Source organism: Gobius niger (genome assembly GCF_951799975.1).
Source record: "Gobius niger genome assembly, chromosome: 9".
Taxonomy (NCBI): domain Eukaryota; kingdom Metazoa; phylum Chordata; class Actinopteri; order Gobiiformes; family Gobiidae; genus Gobius; species Gobius niger.
In genome coordinates this window covers 19,917,448-19,936,925 of record NC_136860.1, presented here as the reverse complement: position 1 = coordinate 19,936,925, position 19,478 = coordinate 19,917,448, and the positions used below count along the sequence as shown (strand labels likewise).

Below are 19,478 nucleotides of genomic sequence, written 5' to 3'. Positions count from 1 at the left end.
TGGGGGCTGTGTTCGGGGGCTACAGAGCTGAATACCAAATGTCCATGCAGCGTGCACCGGAGAGCAATGAATGGCGTGGGTGCGTGGGCAGAAGGGAGGGAAACCCCGCACTAGATCTGAGGTTACTGTTACAATGCAGCCGTGGTGGTCAGGTGGATAAATACTAATCTGCTGATTTATCTGGAATGTTGCCAACAGGATACACCTCAGTCCAGCAGCTGATATAGAGTCCATTGTTATGAACAACACTGTACCAGCGCTCACTGGTCTCTGCTGTGGATCTTAATGCTGTGAGACTGCACCCCTCTTAGCTCCTGCTGCTTCGGCAAGAGGTGTCTGTCTGTCCACCCACATACTCCAATATCAGGGAATCCCTGCAATCCGCCCGCGCTCATTCATTCACACATTACAGAGCCTCAGCCTAAGGGCAAGCGCTGCACAGGGAGCTCACGAATCATTAAGGAGGGCATTATGTTGCCCATGACAATGATAAAACAGCCCCAGCAAACACTGCAACTATTGCTGCGATGAGCCGAATAAGTCATTTCAGGCAACAATGTTCACTGGAGCACATGAAACAGCCAAACTTAATTAAGAGGCATAACAACCTTTGAAAAGAGTGTACAAATCTGCATCCTTATTAGCCCCAAAAATCATCTTCCTCTTAGTATAATCTAGTATTGACTTGGTGTGGGTGCTAATCCAGGTGCCCTTCCTGATGCCTCAAAAGTCTTGCATTACTGGGGACTTTAATAGAGCATAACGTCACATGATAAACAGATTTCAATAAAGGCTGCCAAGCTAAACTAATAAGCTCACATCCGGATCCGTACGTGCAGCAGAGGTGAGTAAATACCGCTAGTTTGGAAATGGCACCTGCAAACTTCATAAATGAGTCATCCCTGTTGCAACACAGCCTCCACCGCCGTCCTCACACGAACGACACCCAGGACACAGAGACTCCAATTTACACACGTAACCTCCGAGTCCTCACGTCATCGCACTGTGTCCTGATGAGTGACGCCAAAGTGCTTATGTCCAAGATAAAACTGCTTATTTACTGAAGCCTTTACATAGAAAAAAAAAATATAATCATGTTCAGAGATGGGCCACTGCATGATGATTTGTAGTATACAATAGTTTTCTCTCTTGTTGTTGTTTTTTAGCCTCTGGTTTATGTAGGAGCATCTTTAGGTCCTGCCAAGAGCTCGCAACATTACCATTTGCTTACTTTCTTAGTCACAAACTACTCCAGCACCTGTAATGTTTTCCTTTGAAAGCATCAAACAAAGCCATAACAACCATCATTGTACATGGCTGGACAGGGTTGTAGAGAGAAAGCACCCAGAGTTCCCTTTGTGCCCTTCTACCTGCTGATATTAGGCTCCATCAGGGAAGAAAAAAAACATACTAGGTGAGTCTCTGATGAAGTCACAAAGTCTTCTTGGGAAATACCCTGCCGTTAATAATATAAGTTCAGACAAGGTCACCTTCGCTCCTACTATTATGTACTTAGACAGTGCAAAAAGTTAATTCAGGCTTAATTCCCTTGTGTTATTCATTGAGTGTGTACTTTGTTGATGAGAAGGAGGAAGGGAAATTAGCGTTTTGCTGCATTGCACCTGCTCAAAATGCACCTAACTTTGGCTCAGAGGCGAATAAGTATCACGTCCCATGGCCACAGGGTATATCCTCCTGACGAGCCAGTGCAACAATAACCAAACACACAAGCGAAGCAAACAAATACGACAGAGCCGCGGCTGTCGTGGACGTGCCATATGCTGCAAGCGTCCGATAAACGATTGTACAAGAGACGCATGTTTACCTCTGACAGCAGACAGTCGCGGAGAAGAGCACCGGGACACGACGACTCGACTCCCAGTCCGGTGATGGATGGATGGATGGAGGAGCGCTGAACGTGAGTGCAGCGGTGCGCCTCGGCACCATCTGAACGCGGAGATCCACGGGCGGCAGGGTGTTCCCGACGCGCCGGGTGGGGTGGGGGGAGAGGAGAGGAGAGGAGAGGGGGGCGTGGTGGCGTGTGCCTGAGTAAAAGAGCGAGACAGAATAGAGAGAGTTCATCCCACACATAGACGTCAAGATTACAGCAACCCTGCAGAATTAGTTCAGACGAATTTCTACTGGAATCACCGCCCTGTGCGCAACTGAGTTTTCTCGTGCGTTAGGTCAAAATCCATACTATCTACTTTTTACATTATTCACCATAGCCGGCTGATCGTATAAAACGAGACAAAAAAGAAAAAAGAAAAAGAAAGTTGTGGCCCCCAAAACGTGTGTTGTATTGATATTTGATCAAAATACGGGAATGTGACGTCATATCGTTGAGCATTATGGGATTAAACTTGTGTTTATTCATTTATTTTCTTATTATATTTTATTTATTTGTGTTGTTTTGACATGAGCTCTCTATTTTCAGATGTCTCGTTGTCTCTTGTTGTAAATTGACTTTAATAATAATAATCATTTTTTAAAAAGCAACAATTGTAAACTACTGGAGATTTTAAAAGTTAAAATACTAGAGTTACTGTTCACATTAAAACACTTGGACACCACAGTGAGTAAGATGTATTTACCAGCAATAACTCAGCAGCTAACGGAGTTGTTCCACAAGCTTTTTTCTCCACTTTTTATTCTGTTTTTATCCCATGTTAGTCCATGGATATGTATGCTAACAGCCGTATGCTAACAGCTGCAAAGATGGCGGATCTCCATGGTAACTGTGGAAATTCCCGAAGTGAAGTCACTGGACCACGTTCACTTCCCAAACGTGTAGTGAATAGTAGAAGAAAAAATACTTTGTTACTATTGTTGATACTATTGTTGATATATATATGTGTCCGCATGGGGGCGCCATCTGTCCGCTGCAGAGACAGTGAACCGTCTTTTCTGTGGAGTCGTTGTTTGGACAGGAACAAAATCTGCACAACACTGCACGAAACCGGCTTTTTTTAACTCACCGGTTTGACACAGATCCGATTATGGAGGAATATAACCACGGAGAGGAGGTAACTCATTGTGTTTGAAGTGTTTTACGTTCTGATTTCTTAAAACAAATCCAGATTATGTGGAAGTGTTTTACGCGTTAGCCATGTTAGCCAAAGAAGCTAAAGCTCAATTCAAGCGGACGTATGATGTTTTTTTTTTTTTTCCAAGGGTGTGGTTTGGTTTTTAAGCCCCCTTTTACGAGTTTTACCATTAAATCATATTTCTAGATTTAATTAAATGGTGCTATTATTATCTTAAAGTGCCTGCATTTGTGTGAATACTGCTGCTCCAGATGATAAACTATTTGGACTTATGATTGTTACATGTCCTGTAGGTTTTGTTTAACCCCGATGAGGCCACTGCCCCAATCAAAGAGGTAGGTTCCCCTGGTGTAAGTAAATGTAATTATTAGTAGCTATATTTTACGTAACATATATATTCTGTTTCCCAGTGCATTGAAGGAGTCATTGGTGGAGCAGATTATAACCAGAACAAGGTCAACCAGTGGACTGCCAGCATCGTGGAGCACTGTCTGACCAACTTTGTAAAACAAGGACGAACCTTCAAATATATTGGTAACATTATGGCACTAATCTATGTTTATTTTTTGGCTTAAGTATGTGAGCTACAGGTGTTAATCATAATCCTCTTCTCTTCCAGTGAACTGCACCATCATGCAAAAGAGTGGCGCTGGACTACACACTGCAAACTCCTGCTTTTGGGACTCGACCACAGATGGTAAATGACACATGAACCTTTGAGAATTAGAATATAGGGATTGAGTTTATGTAGATTCTGTTTAAATCTATAGAAACGGAACCTCAAATGAATGGACAAATCAAACATTAACATAAGATAGAATGTCAAATTGAGGGAATAACACAGGAATAGCATTGTAGAGATGACATCACATGCACAATTCTACACTTTGGAGTCATGATTATTGTGAAGAAAAATATTGCGATTTTACAATTAAGGAAGAAAACAGAACAGGATAGCGCTTCACAGCTAGAAGGGTTCGATTCCCACCAGGATGGGGCCTTTCTGTGTGGAGTTTGCATGTTCTCCTGTGTCTGCGTAGGTTTCCCCCCTACCACTGAAAACATATACAATAGGTGAATCCTCCAGCCTGGTGTTGCACTCCCTGGGCGCGGCACTGCCGTCGACCACTGCTCCTTACGGGTTGCCCCAGTGGCATCGAAGGATTGGTTAAATGCAGAGGACAAATTTCCCTAGGGGGACAATAAAGTATACAAAACAAAGACAGTATATGTAAATGTTTATGTTTACATCTTTTTTTAATTGAAAAATGTATTGAACATTCAGCCTGTTATTTGTTTTCTTTATTTGCCCTTTTGTGTGTATATATAATGATTTTAAAATAACAAATGGGTGCTGGAATACTATTAACCATGTCTAAAGGAAGCAAACTGGTGTAAAGTTTTAGAAGACCGTCTCTTACATATTCTTCTGATTTGTGTCTCATGAATTAATTATAAGTTCAAAAGAGATCTGAATGAACTTGTTGGTTGATGTCCACACTTGTTTCTTCAGCCTCTACCAATGAGTTTACTCTTTTACACTACAGTCACTGCAATATGACTGAAACTTGTCCTCATTTAATTGTCTTCCAGGCAGCTGCACAGTGAGGTGGGAGAACCGCACCATGTACTGTGTGGTCAGCGTCTTTGCTGTTGCTGTTGCATAACATCACAAGACTTGCCTTTCTCCAACATTAATTTTGCCTGAAGCGGCGCTTAAAACAGCTCAGAAATCACAAGGATTCTTTTGCAAAACATTGAGGCATATGTTTACCAAGCTCAGAAGACGACAAAGAGACTGAACAGGGGTTGAGGAGTTGACCAATTTTGTTTTCTCAATCCCATTTCCCGAACAGAGAAGTACAGGGTAAGACGTGATGCCCACGGTTTGTGTGAGGGGATAAACTTAAGTGGCCATTGCCTTTTGTTTCAATTTATTTACAGAGACGCAACACATGTAACTGCAGTAATGATCTGTCTGAAGTGTAGGTCAAAAATAATGGAGTGAAGTATGAGTAATGTTTTCTTACAAATTAACTTGTGTTCATGTTTGAATAATTTTGAAGAAACTGTAATGTTTATTTATTCTGGGACCACAGTGCTCCTATTAAATCGCATCTGTGCAACATTTCAACGTGAGTTATTGTAGATGAAATACTAATACTGCCCACTAGATGGCAGGAGAAGCTTGCAGAAACAGTATTGGAATCGGAATTATGGTCAGTTTTGTTGGTTTCATTTCGTTAGCCACATGGCATAATTGCCCAACTAATTATTCCAGTTTTGGAAAACTTTTTAGGAAACACATTGTTTTTCTCTTAGTGCCATTTTAACAATACAAAATTACTTATGCAATTATGCTATGTGGCCAACGATTTATGAATACAAACTCCATTAAGGTATTAGAACATCTTATCTAGAGGAACAAACGAGGCAGATTGCAGATATAAATATAGATTTATTTTTTGTATACATTTTAAATGTTTTGTTTTATAAATACCGTGCAATAGATTTTCTTGTGGCATTTTCTATTTTTAATAACATACAAACACCATGAGCACTCAAACCGGAGGCTGCAAAACCTCTGTCTATACATTAACATAAAAAAGCACTCGCACACCATGTTTGCTGAAGTACAGCAGGAACACAAGGCGCATCTGCAGTGTTGTGTAAAAATAGAGAAATGACCCACATATAAGAAAAACATTACATTAAACAAAACATACTTCTCAACGTGCAAAACTGGAGTTGTCCGTGCTTTACTGTAACACGGGGTGATTGCACAAGCATTTTACATTGAACAAGTGAAAATTCACTTTTTTTTGAGCCCAAAAACACTGAAGCTGAACACCACATCAATGATAAAGCCATAGACTGTTTAAAAAAAGCTGATTGTGGGCAGCCAGTAGGATCAATACAAAACTTCACCCCAGTTTTCCCAAACATGCGCTCCTCCATGCTAAATAGATATTAATACAATCAATTGAAGACATGGTCCATTGTGATTTTTTTTTTTTTATTATCGAATGCAGCATATAAGTGAGTTCATATGGTAGCGTTCTAAAGCTTTTTGTTTATTAAAAAAAGAAAAGATAATTCAAGGTTGGCTAACTTGGTTTTGTGCACTTAAGCTTTAGCAGCAGCCTGTAAACATACTAGCGAAGGAAACACTGAAATGGAAAAACTATAATATGGCTTCTAATATGAGGTTGTTGAGAGAAAACCAAGGGATGTTTGTGGCACTTAATAGTTTTAAGACCTACAAGCTTTCTCGCTAAAAAGCTTAAATGTGGTGTATTCAGGTTATGATTTATCCTGAATACATGTGTGGTAGTCCAAGAAAACGTAAAAATGTACACAATTGTGAATAATAACAAACATTATCTTAACATGCCCAATTAAATATTTGTGCAAGCTCTCTGTTGTCCAGGTGTTTTCCTGAATAATAAGTCATATTTTTTTTCTAAAAACATAATTTGGTGTTCCATTATTTTGCAGGAGTTCTGCATTAACGGATCAAATGTGCATCGTTCACAGTGGAGCTTCTGTTCTATTTATCGGTTTGTGTCATAATACTGTGATAATCATGCATTGCAGGGCTCACTGACGCCAGCATTGCCATTAACTCCGGTGTCCATGTCATTGCCCGTGTCATACACAGTTTCATCGAGAACGTCGTAGGTCGTATCGTTTGGCATGTCGTCACACGTGTCACTGGCTCGGTCACTGGGCGCCTCTATGATGTGGGGGCTGGGTGGCTCCCGGACAGCTTTGCCTGTGGTCCTGTTGGGAGATTCAGAAATGTTGCACTTGAAGCAGAGCAGAGCGGAGCAGTCCCAGAGGCCCTGGCTCATACTGGAGGAGAAGAGTCTCCGACAGGGGTGACAGAACTGGTAAAAGACCAGCATGAAGAAGATCCCAATGGTGTAGGCAACGAGCAGCTGCAGCACCAGCAGAGGAGCACAGATGAAATTGTAAAAGTCTGTTTTGAAGATGTACCACAGCAGGAGCAGTGAGGCGTTCTCTACAAAGCGCAGCATGTAGTAGACAGCCATGCGATACCAGTTCTGTGACTTGTTGATGAGGTCCGGATCGCTCAGTTTGACCTGCACTGCAGACCAGCAGAACATGTTGATGCCGGCGTAAAGGAAGGTGAGCAAACACAGCACAATGGTGGTTCCTAATCTCGACAGCGTTTTCTCAATGTTCTCAGGGAATGGCGAGTGGCTCAGCCAGAACAGGATCCAGGGATACAGGAAGAAAATCAGGAAGTTCAGCAAAACCACAGGCAACACCCAGAGCTGCAGCACAGAGCTGAAGAGCACCAGCACCACCACTCGAGTGGCAATCTCAAAGCTCCTCCACAAGAAAATACACACGTATGCCATGGGCCGCACATCCACCTCATAGTCGTCGTATTTGATCTTTATGGCCAGAATATTGCAGCGCAGTGCTCCATAGACTATAGACAAGAGGCTTATGACCATTAATGTGCCTGGAGAGAGAGCAGACAAAACCAACTGGTGTGAAATAGAGGTTTCAAAGAGAGATATCATGCTCTGTAAATGTTGGCCTGGCGTCTGACTGTGACCTACTTCAGCCTCAAATGTGTCTGAATACACGCGCTCCTAATGCTTCACACAAGCCTGCAAAAACGAGGATTGCTCTTTTTCAGTTACACAACACCACTTTGGCTCATGAAAACATCAGTCTCTTGTTTTCAATATGTCACTGAACTAATTGGCCCACATGACAGGAGCGAAGGCCTGGCACCGGGGGAGGACAGGCGCGCTGACTCCACTGAGAATTACACATTATTACAGGATTAACATGTGTGCAAGACTCCATTTGTTTTTACTTCAAGAGCACATATGCTGCAAGGACTTTTATTTACTTTTAATTTGTTTTACTGATTGTACAGCGTTGTTCCCTCCTAAACAACATCCCTGGAACACACACATGCTGATGTGATGAGGTGGTGTTTTATCGTCCAGGCAGCTGCACTGGGCTCACTTTGATCACTTCTCCAATAAAATTACTTAAACTGAAATGAACATACTGTATCTTACTCATTAGCTGCCAGTTAAAATTACTTGACTATTTAAGTTAATACAAATGCATTTTAAACCCGAACATCTTAATCTAGGACCTTTCAAGAAAAAAACAAAACATGACACTATTATGACATCTTCACAAACACTTGCCCTCACCTCTGCCAATGGACACGCCCCGCTGCAGCACACAGATGTAGAGCTGTAGGGTGAGTTGGGGCGCAGACCCGAGGAAGGCCTGGATGACCGAGGTGCGGGCGAAGGCTGCTCTGTGCGTGAACAGTTTACCCTCCGCCTGCCCCACCTGCCTCTCCACCTCCTCAGACTGCCCCCGCCGCGGCATCTGCTTCTTCCTGGTGATGCTGACATAAGGCTCCTCCACACGGCCCACGCTGCCATAGATACAGAAGGCCTCCAGACACCTACAGCACAGGAGTAATTAAAGAGCTGTGCTGCAGATACACGCTTGTCAAAGTGGTTCGTAATTGTCAAAGCATTGGTTTGAGTATCTATCATAAATACTCAAACTCAATTGTAAGGTATTACTAACCCACAACATGGAATAAAAACAAGTTAATTTCAGTGTTTTTTAAATAAATGTGCAGTACAGCATCGCCATCCCATGGCACTTGCTCTGTGATTTTGAGCAGGTCCCAACTTTCAACTTTACTACTATTATCCTGACAAAACATCCTAAAAACACAAACTTGAATATATGAAAAAAGTGTAGTTTTTGTCAAAAGTCTTAGTTTGTACTGTGTTGAGATTGATAGATGGGCAAAGAAGCACTAATATTACCTCGATAGTTAAGATCGAACATAGCAATCTTCTCTCATATCATGCAGTGCCAATTAAACTTGTCAATGCACAGGGCACAAAGCACTTTATATTTACCATTGTGAGACAGGGCGATGCATATATTTTATGCAATGCGGCTTATTCGACAACTTACGGTTTATTATTTACATCGGTTATTGTTTCACTGTTTTAGTGTTTGGTGCAGTTCAGTGAGGCAACTCCTGCTGTGATATTGAGCTATACAAATCTTGATGCACTGACTGATTGATGAATTATTCATGTCAGACTCCTGCCTTCCTTTACTCCCATGGCAGATTTCACAATTTAAATCAGCACTAAATAAATAGTCTCACTTCATTAAGTGGGTTAGAGACCAATAAAATGCCAGTCACACTAGTCCCACTCACTGGGTTTACTGTAATTAAATCAGTTGACATCTACAGCGCAGCCATCTGTCTGACATGAAAATACTGCTCGAGCAGAGAGAGAAGAGGTCGAGGCAGAGCTGCTCTCGGGGTGCAGTGTCAATAAATTACAGGCCATATGATTCAGGCCCCGACGATGCTGACATGGACGAGCAGTATGTTTGCTGGCTGAAGCATAAGCGGAGAAAATATGGCACAGAAAAACCCTGTTTGTTTACAGCAAAGCGAGTTAATGAGCGTAATCCTGCAATCTGTTGCCAATTGCAGGGCTCAAAAGTGGACCATTAAAATGCTCACCTGAGTAAATTCTCATTTGTGTGGCACCGGTGCGACTCAGGACAAATGTTTAGTCACAAGTGAAATTTTTAGGCACATGTGCCAAAATGGTCACACTTTTGAGCCCTGAGAAATGATGCAATATGAAAACCTGAAGGATTCAGAGCAAGAACAATTAAGTTCAGCACCTGACAGACTCAATAGATACGTATACATAATGTATGTACATAAAATGACATCAAGCCAGTAGTGTGCAGTTAACCGATGACCGTTAGATAAAGAGACAACCAATCGAAACAGAATGTGCTTCCCTTCTGAACTCCAACTGCTACTTATGGCTTGTCTTAACACTTTTAGCTTTTGGCACGGCATTTAGCAGTATTTAAGTCAAGTCGGAGGGATACTGTAGTCTGTCAGCATTAAGAGCACATTTCTCGGGGACAGTGCGATTATAGAGTCAGTAAATCTAAAGCAGGAAGGCCAGTGGGTAGGACATTCAGAGTCTGGTTTTGGCAAAGGAAGGGAGAGGGGAGAGTGGAACATCCTCTGTTGTGAGATAAGGAGACAGCAGTCACTAATGCTATTCTTAGATGAGCATTTGACCACAGAAGTGTGTCCACGACTCCAAAGGGAGAATGGCCCAAATCGGGTCATATCCATGGTGAGGAGGTGTGGAGTGGGTCATGCTGGGAAGGACATCTGCTTCACTGAGTCAAAACAAACACAGTGTTGTCACTCACTGTGCTGTAAAATATAATGAACATTAACTCATTTTTACAATACATGTGAAGAAGGGTGTTTTATAATGCCCAGGATTTGGATCATGATGGCAGATGAACATTTAACAGTAGCCTTTGAGACACAACGTAAAGGGAAGAGCTGATAGTTGAGTGCACACTGGAGAACTTCGAGAGCACTTCCTACTCCATCTCTAAAAGCTATTAATTACTTTAACAGGAAGTGAAGCGTCTTGGAGCTGTCCATGAAAACAAAGGCTTCTGCTTTCCGGTTATTTCAGTCTAAAAAAGGCTATAGGCCAGGCCTGTAGGAGTACTGTCGCCACCATACTGTATGGCCACTATAAGTAAAAAACACAGTGTTGTTTCTTTTAAGCTTCATGTCATGGTGGCGGCATTGGAAGTATTTGCTGCCTCTTACGCATGTAGAAGAGTTACATTATTTAGAAATGCAACAACATTCTCTGTTGCTGTGACATAGGTTTCTGATCCATGCTCAGTGACAGGATTAGACTCCGGTCTCATATGGGACAGATGGTCCACCCAGGACAAGGCTCACAGAGCCAGGCAGTTCCACTCAGTCTTCTGACCGCTTTATGCTGTGACTAATGTGCTTTTGAGACGGCAGTCATCAATAAATCAGTCACTTCTTCCTGAGACGCCCTTGTGTGTGATAATGCCTTTTTGTCAACAATGTAACATCCCTCAGCAGCATTAACCCATTTCAGTCACAGAGGGTTTGTTTGTCAGTGTTAAAAATGGAAACATATTGACAAGCTGCGACCACATTGATCAAAGTCCCAGATGAGGCTGACATATAGGCTGTCCCTGTTGCAGCAGATGTGCATCGAGTGCGGACAAAAGGAAAGTACCAGCAGCATTTTGACAATAAGCGGATCAGGACCAAGTCGAGCATGTTAAACGATCAGCTCACGCGCGGCCGCGACACCTGTGGGAGATGATGGCATTGGCTCAAAACACTGACCTGACGATGGGTCCGAGCTGCAGGATGTGCAACAGCAGGATGAGCGGTCTGTCTCGACTCAGGTCCCGGTGGATGAACGTGAGGGTGAGCTGCACGAGCACGGAGGGCACGAGCGTGAAGAGCAGCGTGAGCCCCTGCCAGATTCTGTCCCCTGCGGAGTGGTACGTGGAGCTGAGGTACAACGCGGCGGTGGTCTCGGCGGTAAACAAGGACACCGACACAAAGATGGAGATAGGGACGCGCATCCTTCTCTCACGCCGCCATTTGGGGTCCACCGAGCAGACCCCCGCGGATGGGACTGCCCTGTGTCGCACACACGCACCCCACACCGCCGCCGCGGCTCATTCGCGCTTTATGCCCGTCAGCGGGATGTTTTCAGTGAGCGGCTCACCGCGGGGGGCGCAATATGGGGACACGGTCTCCAGTGCGCATGCGCCCGAGGGCTGTCAGACAGACAGCCTTGCAGGACAGATATCACAAGAGGCTCTGCTGCTGGTAGATAGGGCTTGTTTAGACCAACAAATAACAAGGTTAACAAGGTCAAGCAAGCGGTCTCAGATCTGAAGCAAGGCGACTTCTTAAGTGTCACACGCGCGCGTGCACACTTAAATAACAATAATAATAATAATAGTAATAATAATCTGCAAACCATCTAACCAAGCACAACGTGATGATGGGCTTTTCCATTTCTGGACCTGTGCTCATAATTTGAGAACAAAATGCGGCCTCCTTTAACACAATTACGAAAGAGGCCCTGAGTTGTCACGTGACATGCTGAATTATGACTGTGTGAATGAACACTACTGACTCAGTGTTGTTCTCACACTTTATTAGATTTGTTGTGGACACAATAGTAAATCTGCACATGCCAAAGCATTTTCCTGTTTGCTTTTTCACATAAACAAGATGTAGCTATTTCCAAAAGCTGAATGCTTTTTCTCCTTCTTTTTTTTTTAAGGCCTCATTTTCTCAAGAGCTGTGCCATCAATGTAAAATGTACATCACATATTTGGCTTGCAACAGTAGCATCTTGAACAGTGTGCTGGAAGAAAGAAAGTGACTCACAGCGTTAACAAGTTTTCACCACAAACCTATTGCATTGCATGTTTTTTTTCTCCACAGGTAACAAACCGAACAGGTGAAAATCACCCGTGTCAAATACATATAAACATCGAAAGACATAAAATAGCTTTCACTCACACATGGATCTCTATTTTAACTAGTATCAAAAACAATAGGTTCTTCCACAAAATCTGTTGTCTGCACAAATATAGTTACCAAGTATCAGTATAACTGTGCTAGAGCTAGACAAACGTTACACAAGTATTAGTACAATACCTAGCCTATGAGGACACAAAGATCTGTGATTGGACGTAGGCTGTAGGTGGCGCTGAGCTGGTGAAACTTTAAAGGCATTATGTGGCATTTCATGGTTTTATGTTTCTCTGTTTAGTGACTGGGAACTGGTGATTGCCATTTTATTTGCACTGCGTGTGCGTTTCAGACCTGAGAGCCTCACCGGGACACGACTTATAGTGCAAAACCTTTAGTGCAGTGGTTCTCACACTGGGGTCGTGGTAGCATCTGCAATATCAGACTTAACCTTCTTTAATTAGAGCTGCTTTCGTAATATATTGAAGTGAATCCAATTTAGATATACAGTATGTTAGACCCTTTTTATACTCGGTTTTGTCCTGATTAGATTTTGTATGTGGTGAAACTTGGAAGATCAAATCATTTATTAGTGTGAAAAGTTTGAGAACTGATTTAGTGCAAATAACTACATTGTAAAGTCAAATGATGTTACAATGAATTATGTAAAGCTTGACATTTTTTCAAAACAAGACAAGTTTATATTATAACACACACAATGTGTTTCCCCTTTAGAGGAAAGGGGAGCTTTCCAATGTTGCTTTATGAGAGAACCATCTCATAAAGAAACACTACCAGATATTTGGACCTTAGCCTTATTATATGTATTGAAATAATGATTACACTTAAGACATTGAAGAGAAAATACCAAATTACGATATTGCACTTTTTACATTTAAATTTGCTTATAGCTGTTACGAAAGCAACGTTCATTTAGGCTAAAAACAAAAGTGAAAACATTATTTGAGATCCAATTACTGTTGTGTGTTACTTGATAGGACTGAGGAGAGTATTGCTGTTGTCTGTTCAGATTGGCGGCAGTAGCAGTTCACACAAAGATGCTGAAGAGAGGGAACTCTGACTGGTCAGGCTGCAGCAGGTCCACCAGGAAACACACTGTGCCAGACAGGCCTTCGAACAGACTGTAGACGCTGCTGACAGAGCGTGAGCCGGTCTTGAACTCTTCTGTGAAGATGAACTCTGCAAATCTGTGCAAAGGAAGAGACAAAGAGAATAAGAAGAATCAGAATCCTTTGCATTGTTTATGTCTGGTAAGGGACTCACAAACTTGGAATTTTCTTTGGTGGAATGGCGCAACATGGAACAACTGAATTGAATACTCTGTGCTTTGTCAACACATAAAGTAATGCACGTAGATATCAACAGGCTCTAGTGCATTGTGCTGTTTACAGTCTGTGCTGAATAACAGGATATCTTGCCTCTGAGCGCGATAGATGTATTTGGAGTTTCCTGTGAGGCGGTAGAGGAGGAGGAACACATAAGCACTGCCTGCCACTCCATGACAAATCCCTGGGCCTTTCTTGAGCAGCCCCTTCTGCCACACCAGCTCCCCACAGCGGATGCATGTGTCCAAGTACTGCGGCTTCTTTTTGATGAGGTATGCTTTGGCAAAAAGATACGCCACGCCTGCAAGGGACACAATCAGAATTCAAGAAGTCCTTTCATGTCATGCTTTTTAACACAATACACTGTTGTACAATCAAATTTGTTGCTTACTAATTTTAAAAAGCAGTAGTAACAAGTGACTAGAAAAATAGTAAAATGTTGGCGCTTTGAATAATAAGCTATTGCAGACAGTTGAGTGTTCATGGGATTAACTGCTAAAAACCAGTGTCATTGAACGGGACACCTAGTGGCGACAAGACTTCTCTGGTTGTGTCTCCCTCAAGACAGATTATTGGAGCATGTGAGCAGTGGCTCTGTAAGGACATCAAACTCTGTAGCAACAAATGACTGGAAGTGCTACTATATGAGGCCTTTCTAAATGCAGACTGTAGACTAGACTTTGCCTCTGAGGGGCGGCGATTGTGAAATCTTCAGCTCCAGACTGAGCGTAGTGGGTTGAACGGGAGCTGTACATGGGCTGAACAAACACCTGTGGCGAATGGCGATGTTTTGTACAACAGTGGTCCCTCCTCAAGCTTTTTCCTCCAACAGACCAATATTTTCCAGGGAACAGAGGTGGCGGGGGTATTGGGGATGTGGGGGGTGCACGTGCTGGAGTTTTGATCAGGTTTTTGTGGCATGGAAATGACAGCGCTCATCAATACCAGCACCAGAGCCAGCGATATATTCAGGACACGGTCAATGTTTAACTCACAGTGAAGTAAAGTATGTAGCATGGATCTTGAAAATGATGTAGCCTCAATGCTGAATGAAGTAGCCTACATGAGGCCATGCGCGATGTTAATGTATGGATGAAAGAGAAGGGGAATAAGCAAGTAGGATTGCCTTGTGTACAAAATGCGCGGTGTAAATAAACATGCCTTGCCTTGCCTTGCTCATTGCAGCCCTTCTGTCTAAGCCACGCTCCCACGCCCTGGTCGCGCTAGCACTGGCACACCGTTTGTTTGCAGGCAAGATGTCACTCTTGCCTGCACTAACGCTGTTGTTGCGCCAGACGGAAGATCGGTTCCAGGGAGAGATGTATGAAGTTCAAAGACAGACTTGTGTCTATTTTGTGTCTATTGATGAAACAACAAATTACAAAAAAATTAAGTTTTATTAAAAGGTCTGGAAAATGTGCCTATGAGAAATTGCTGTTGTTTTAACCATAACTTTTTTTTTTTCATACTGCTCTTGCAATTGAGACATCGAGTCTCAAGGTACAAATAAAAAAAATTAACTTTATGAACATAGGAGATTTTCCTGGTGAAAAAGAAGGTGACATAAGGCCAGTACCGGGCGCTCCATGGCACCAGTGGACCAGCTCGTTCTCCCTCTCGATAATGGCTCCCAGCTCGGCAGGCCAGTTACAGTTCTGCTCCTGGTTCATGAGGAAGTCCACACTCTGCCACACCAAGTCCCTCTCTGGCCCACTCAGCATGTCCTGGTAACTCAGCAGCATCTGCAGCACAGACGACAGACCGTGGGCGGCCCCTGAAGAGAGAGAGGAGGCCTTTGCTCAAACAAGCACCGTGCCAGAATGCAAAGGCAGATTCGAGCAAACGTCCCTCACTTAACACCCCTGGATGTCACTTTCACTGTCAACTAACAGGATCTTCTGTCATTTCAAAATATAATGGGCTCGCAATTGACTATAGAAGCATATCATTTGTACAAAAGACATCCAGTACACTATCTCGGCCTCGGAGAATCAGGGGGCGGTCAGGACTAAACACAGAGAGGCTCTTTCATTTACATCCAGCTAAAAGATGACAAGCCATTCTATTGATCTGTGTAAATGACATCTAAAAGTATTATATCTGCATGCTTTGCTTTTATTCTCATTTTGAAATTAGTTTTTTTTATTGATTTTATGACATTCTGAACAACTTTGTGTACTCATTGTGCTCTATAAATAAATGCATTGCCTTGCCTACATTCCAATGATTAGTTACCAGATATGACCATGAAAGTACAAGCCAAACATCCTTAATAACTAGCTCTGATGCCATTCATCAAAAGATTGCAAGCAAATACAACATTTGTGATGAGTACATCAGAGTACAGTAGCAGCAATGAGAATTTGCCAATTTGATAATTTCTTACTGTGGGGGGCACAACGTCATCAATTAAAATCTTTAAAGACATGAAGAGTGTGCATTTTGACTCCTATTAGTGCCACTGAGTTGCCTCTCCATAGCACATATCACGTTGTAAACAGGAATCCTTAGTGGAAATCTGAAAACGGTAATCACACACCAGATTAGCATTTCAACTGTGGCAACTGCAGCCTGCAGTAGAGGGCACCAGACGCGCTGTCTGCAGGTCATGTCTGGTGCCCTCTACCACAACATTGTGGAGTAAGTACAAAAGTCGCTCAGCTGTAAAATCAGATCCTCTTGACCCTGTAGTCACATTCACCTCTGATGATCCTTGAGGACTGCCATCAGTTTTCAAATGGCCACATAAAAATAAAATAGAAAATCTTATCCTTTGGAGGAAACAGCTATTATTGACTATGAAGCTATCAGGATCCATGCGGATAACATGATCGCCACATTCCTGTCAGTTTTGTGTCATTTTACTGACAGCTATGGAGCATCACATGTGTGATAAAAGCACAGATTAGATTGATTTTCATTTTGATAACATATTGATAGCCATGTGTTGGTCTGGATGTTATTGCAAGCCTTAGACTCTATGTATTTCTAATACAGCTGGAAATAAAGAGTTTTAATTGCACGTCCATTGAAGTCCTTCCTCTTGTGTCCACTTATGCATCTAACCTTTCATGCTTTTCTATCAGCGGTATCTGTAACAAAACACCTGAGGCTCGTGGTGGAACTTTGTTTGACAGAAAGAGATGTGGTGGGTCACACTGAGCTCTGGGCCACTTTCCCTAAGTATGAATGAAACCCTGTGCTGTTGATTCATCTTTAAATCTGTAAAACTTTTAATATCCACCATTATATAATAATACTTATATGTGGATCCTCTTATAACCAGAGGTCGGCTTATCCTAACAACTTATAATTCATAATCATAAACCCTACCTGGATGATAGCAGAAGCACAAATCGGCTTAAAAACAAGTCTCACCGAGGTACTCAGTCCCATAGTAGGAGTACATGAGAGGGAAGGGCTTCCTCTTCCTCCGCGCATACTGCTTCCCTGACTCGATTATGGCCTGGCAGATGGATTTTATTTGATCTTTGCTCAGGATCTGCAACAAATACTGCTGGTTAGTGTCTGGGTTAATAAAGAGAAGGACAAATGAAGTGAGACAAACTCAAGAAAGTTGATAAAAGATCAGAAAAAGCTCATCATATTTGACATAGTCCTACAGAGCTCTACTTAAGCAAAGAAAAAACACATAACATTGAGTTGAGTTTTACCTCAATGCCCAATTTCTGTTTGAGCACCAAGGCTGCGCACAAGTATCCAGCACGTCCCACGAACAGTTCATCAGAGCCGCACTCCAGGAAATGGACGGGGGCGCACACCTCCCACAAGTTGCGAAATTTAGTCAACGGCTTCACGAAGTCTGCCAAGCCCAAAGCTTTGTAGATCATCGCCGCCACGGCATGGATCCCCGCGCCCCCCAGGAGGAACGCGGCTCTCGTGTTCTTGTCCGACTCCCCGTCAACATACCTCACCGATATGTCAATGATCTGCTTGGCCGTCTTCAGGTACACGTCCCGCTGCTCCGAGAACAGCGGGCACTCGCTGACGTGGAAGAGCATGTACGCCACCCCAGCCGGACCATCGTACAGCCCGCCGTCACAGTCGCTGACATCAAGCGGAACCTTCTGGACTATTTTGTCCACGGTGGAGATTACCGCGGGGACGATGGCCTCGGAGCCCTGTCCCGGCAGCAGGACGCCTTTGAAGTCCGCGAATCTGTTGGTGAAGCAGCGGCTGTTCTCCATCACTGTCAGTCACCGGGGCTCAAGGTAACTAAGGATGAGGCGCGAGCTGCTCTGATTGCTCCTCTTGTCACGTGCTTCGGAAGCGGATTGGCTGTCAGGCTGTGCGCGCGGCTGTGACTTCACCCAAGTCTGGGACGTGCGAGCGCAGCTAAAGTAGCCAGAAGACCTGTTACCTCTAAGTTTTGTTCATTGTTTGATTTGTGTCTTATTTCATTTCGCACAGAGCTCCCCGGTGATCCGGTTGTTTCCGCCACTGTGACTATTGGTTCAGCATTTATTTAATTATTCAGTCATTTATTCATTTATTTATGTATCAATATATTACTGAGCACATTTCAAAAAGTGGGCTAGTAACAGACGTTCTGGGAGGCTGTTTGCTCAGCAGCCTCCCTTCCCTCCCAGACCTCATTCTCTCAATTAATTGTTGTGTTGCCTTGAGACAGAACCGTTCTTGCAAGAAAAGTCATCAAGGGAATTGTATATTCAAAAGTGTTGACTCATTTGTGCACGAGCGTCTCCAGCCGTCAAGGGGCGCCAAGTGTCGCTGTCCGTGGTGCTGAATCTGTAATGTGGTCTGTGGTGATACGCTGGGAAGAGTTCAAGACTTTATTTGCTTCAGAAATCAAGTTTAGTGATCAGCAATAGCAACAAGGGCAGTGGGCTGTAGGAAATGCTTACAGTACAAGCTGTTACTTGACAATATTTTAGGAAAACGTAATGAAACCAGGACAGTCACGAGACTGACGCAACCAACCCAAACGGGTCTACAGGCCTATAGTGGAATTGAAAGTTATTATTGTATTTTTAGGAGACTCATTGGGCAAATTTTCCATAAGGCAATAAAGGCTACCAATCCTAGTCTTACAGAAAATTCAACCAATCGAGTCATTCAACCGACACCTCTGAGCAGCAAGGCGCAGTGGGCAACTGCTCCCTGCTCCTTGCTTTGCCCGATCCCGTCAGATCTTGGAAGCCATGCAGGGTAGGGCTATGGATGGGAGACGGCCGGGCAACACCAGGAAGCCTGGGTGAATGCAGTGTGTGAGTGACTGGTGGAAGTGTCCGATGGCACAGATTGGCAGCCTCACTTCCATCAGTCTCCAGCCCAGACAGGCCCAGTTTAAGGCAGCCCTGGCCATCACAGTGCATGGTGTGAATTAACAATGCACAAAATTGTAAAATGACCCATCTCCAAATCTTGAGTCATGAGTGGGCTGCATAGATGATTAGCACATTTTCTAGGTTTCAAGGTTTCAATGTTCATTGCTTTAATATTATTCTTTTAAAATTTAGCAGTTTTCCATGACACACCCTAAGAACTAAAGCTCTAAACTACAATTACACATTTAATGTGGGCATAGAATTGTAATTACAGCACAGCTTCAGTTTCTAAATACATTTTCCTCTAGGTAATTTCCTCCTTTCCCAGCATGTGGAGATTAGACGAGGCCCT

The 19,478-nt window shown here is 43.2% G+C and overlaps 3 protein-coding genes across 3 annotated transcripts; 1 reads left to right on the top strand and 2 right to left on the bottom strand.

Annotated features, from left to right (window-relative positions):
- Positions 1–2,885: 2,885 nt before the first annotated feature.
- On the top strand, positions 2,886–4,862 carry LOC306967476 (dynein light chain Tctex-type 3-like). Its single transcript, XM_079562531.1, has 5 exons — positions 2,886–3,026; positions 3,341–3,382; positions 3,458–3,581; positions 3,667–3,744; positions 4,641–4,862. The coding sequence occupies exons 1-5, from the start codon at positions 3,000–3,002 to the stop codon at positions 4,712–4,714; spliced, it is 345 nt and encodes a 114-aa protein (XP_079418657.1). The 5' UTR covers positions 2,886–2,999; the 3' UTR covers positions 4,715–4,862.
- A 573-nt stretch (positions 4,863–5,435) lies between these two features.
- On the bottom strand, positions 5,436–11,737 carry xk (X-linked Kx blood group (McLeod syndrome)). Its single transcript, XM_079562592.1, has 3 exons — positions 11,320–11,737; positions 8,258–8,520; positions 5,436–7,542 (listed from the first exon to the last, which is right to left on the bottom strand). The coding sequence occupies exons 1-3, from the start codon at positions 11,562–11,564 to the stop codon at positions 6,632–6,634; spliced, it is 1,419 nt and encodes a 472-aa protein (XP_079418718.1). The 5' UTR covers positions 11,565–11,737; the 3' UTR covers positions 5,436–6,631.
- Positions 11,738–13,254: 1,517 nt separating this feature from the next.
- On the bottom strand, positions 13,255–18,195 carry LOC306967473 (lanC-like protein 3). The gene is made up of 5 exons (XM_079562528.1): positions 17,492–18,195; positions 17,196–17,319; positions 15,394–15,591; positions 13,911–14,118; positions 13,255–13,679 (listed from the first exon to the last, which is right to left on the bottom strand). Exons 1-5 carry the CDS (start codon positions 18,023–18,025, stop codon positions 13,520–13,522), a joined length of 1,224 nt encoding a protein of 407 aa, XP_079418654.1. The 5' UTR covers positions 18,026–18,195; the 3' UTR covers positions 13,255–13,519.
- Between the last annotated feature and the right edge of the window lie 1,283 nt (positions 18,196–19,478).

Bases quoted from the DNA above. Each gene is read 5' to 3' on its own strand.
- LOC306967476 (XM_079562531.1), top strand. From the start codon at position 3,000: ATGGAGGAATATAACCACGGAGAGGAG. The intron at 3,027-3,340 runs GTAACTCATTGT...CATGTCCTGTAG, and splicing joins AATATAACCACGGAGAGGAG to GTTTTGTTTAACCCCGATGA. The intron at 3,745-4,640 runs GTAAATGACACA...ATTGTCTTCCAG, and splicing joins TTGGGACTCGACCACAGATG to GCAGCTGCACAGTGAGGTGG.
- xk (XM_079562592.1), bottom strand. From the start codon at position 11,564: ATGCGCGTCCCTATCTCCATCTTTGTGTCGGTGTCCTTGTTTACCGCC. The intron at 8,521-11,319 runs GTCAGTGTTTTG...CCTGTGCTGTAG, and splicing joins CAGCTCGGACCCATCGTCAG to GTGTCTGGAGGCCTTCTGTA. The intron at 7,543-8,257 runs GTGAGGGCAAGT...CTCTCTCTCCAG, and splicing joins GGGCGTGTCCATTGGCAGAG to GCACATTAATGGTCATAAGC.
- LOC306967473 (XM_079562528.1), bottom strand. From the start codon at position 18,025: ATGGAGAACAGCCGCTGCTTCACCAACAGATTCGCGGACTTCAAAGGC. The intron at 17,320-17,491 runs GTAAAACTCAAC...TATTTGTTGCAG, and splicing joins AACAGAAATTGGGCATTGAG to ATCCTGAGCAAAGATCAAAT. The intron at 14,119-15,393 runs GTACTGGCCTTA...TGTCCCTTGCAG, and splicing joins CTGGTGCCATGGAGCGCCCG to GCGTGGCGTATCTTTTTGCC.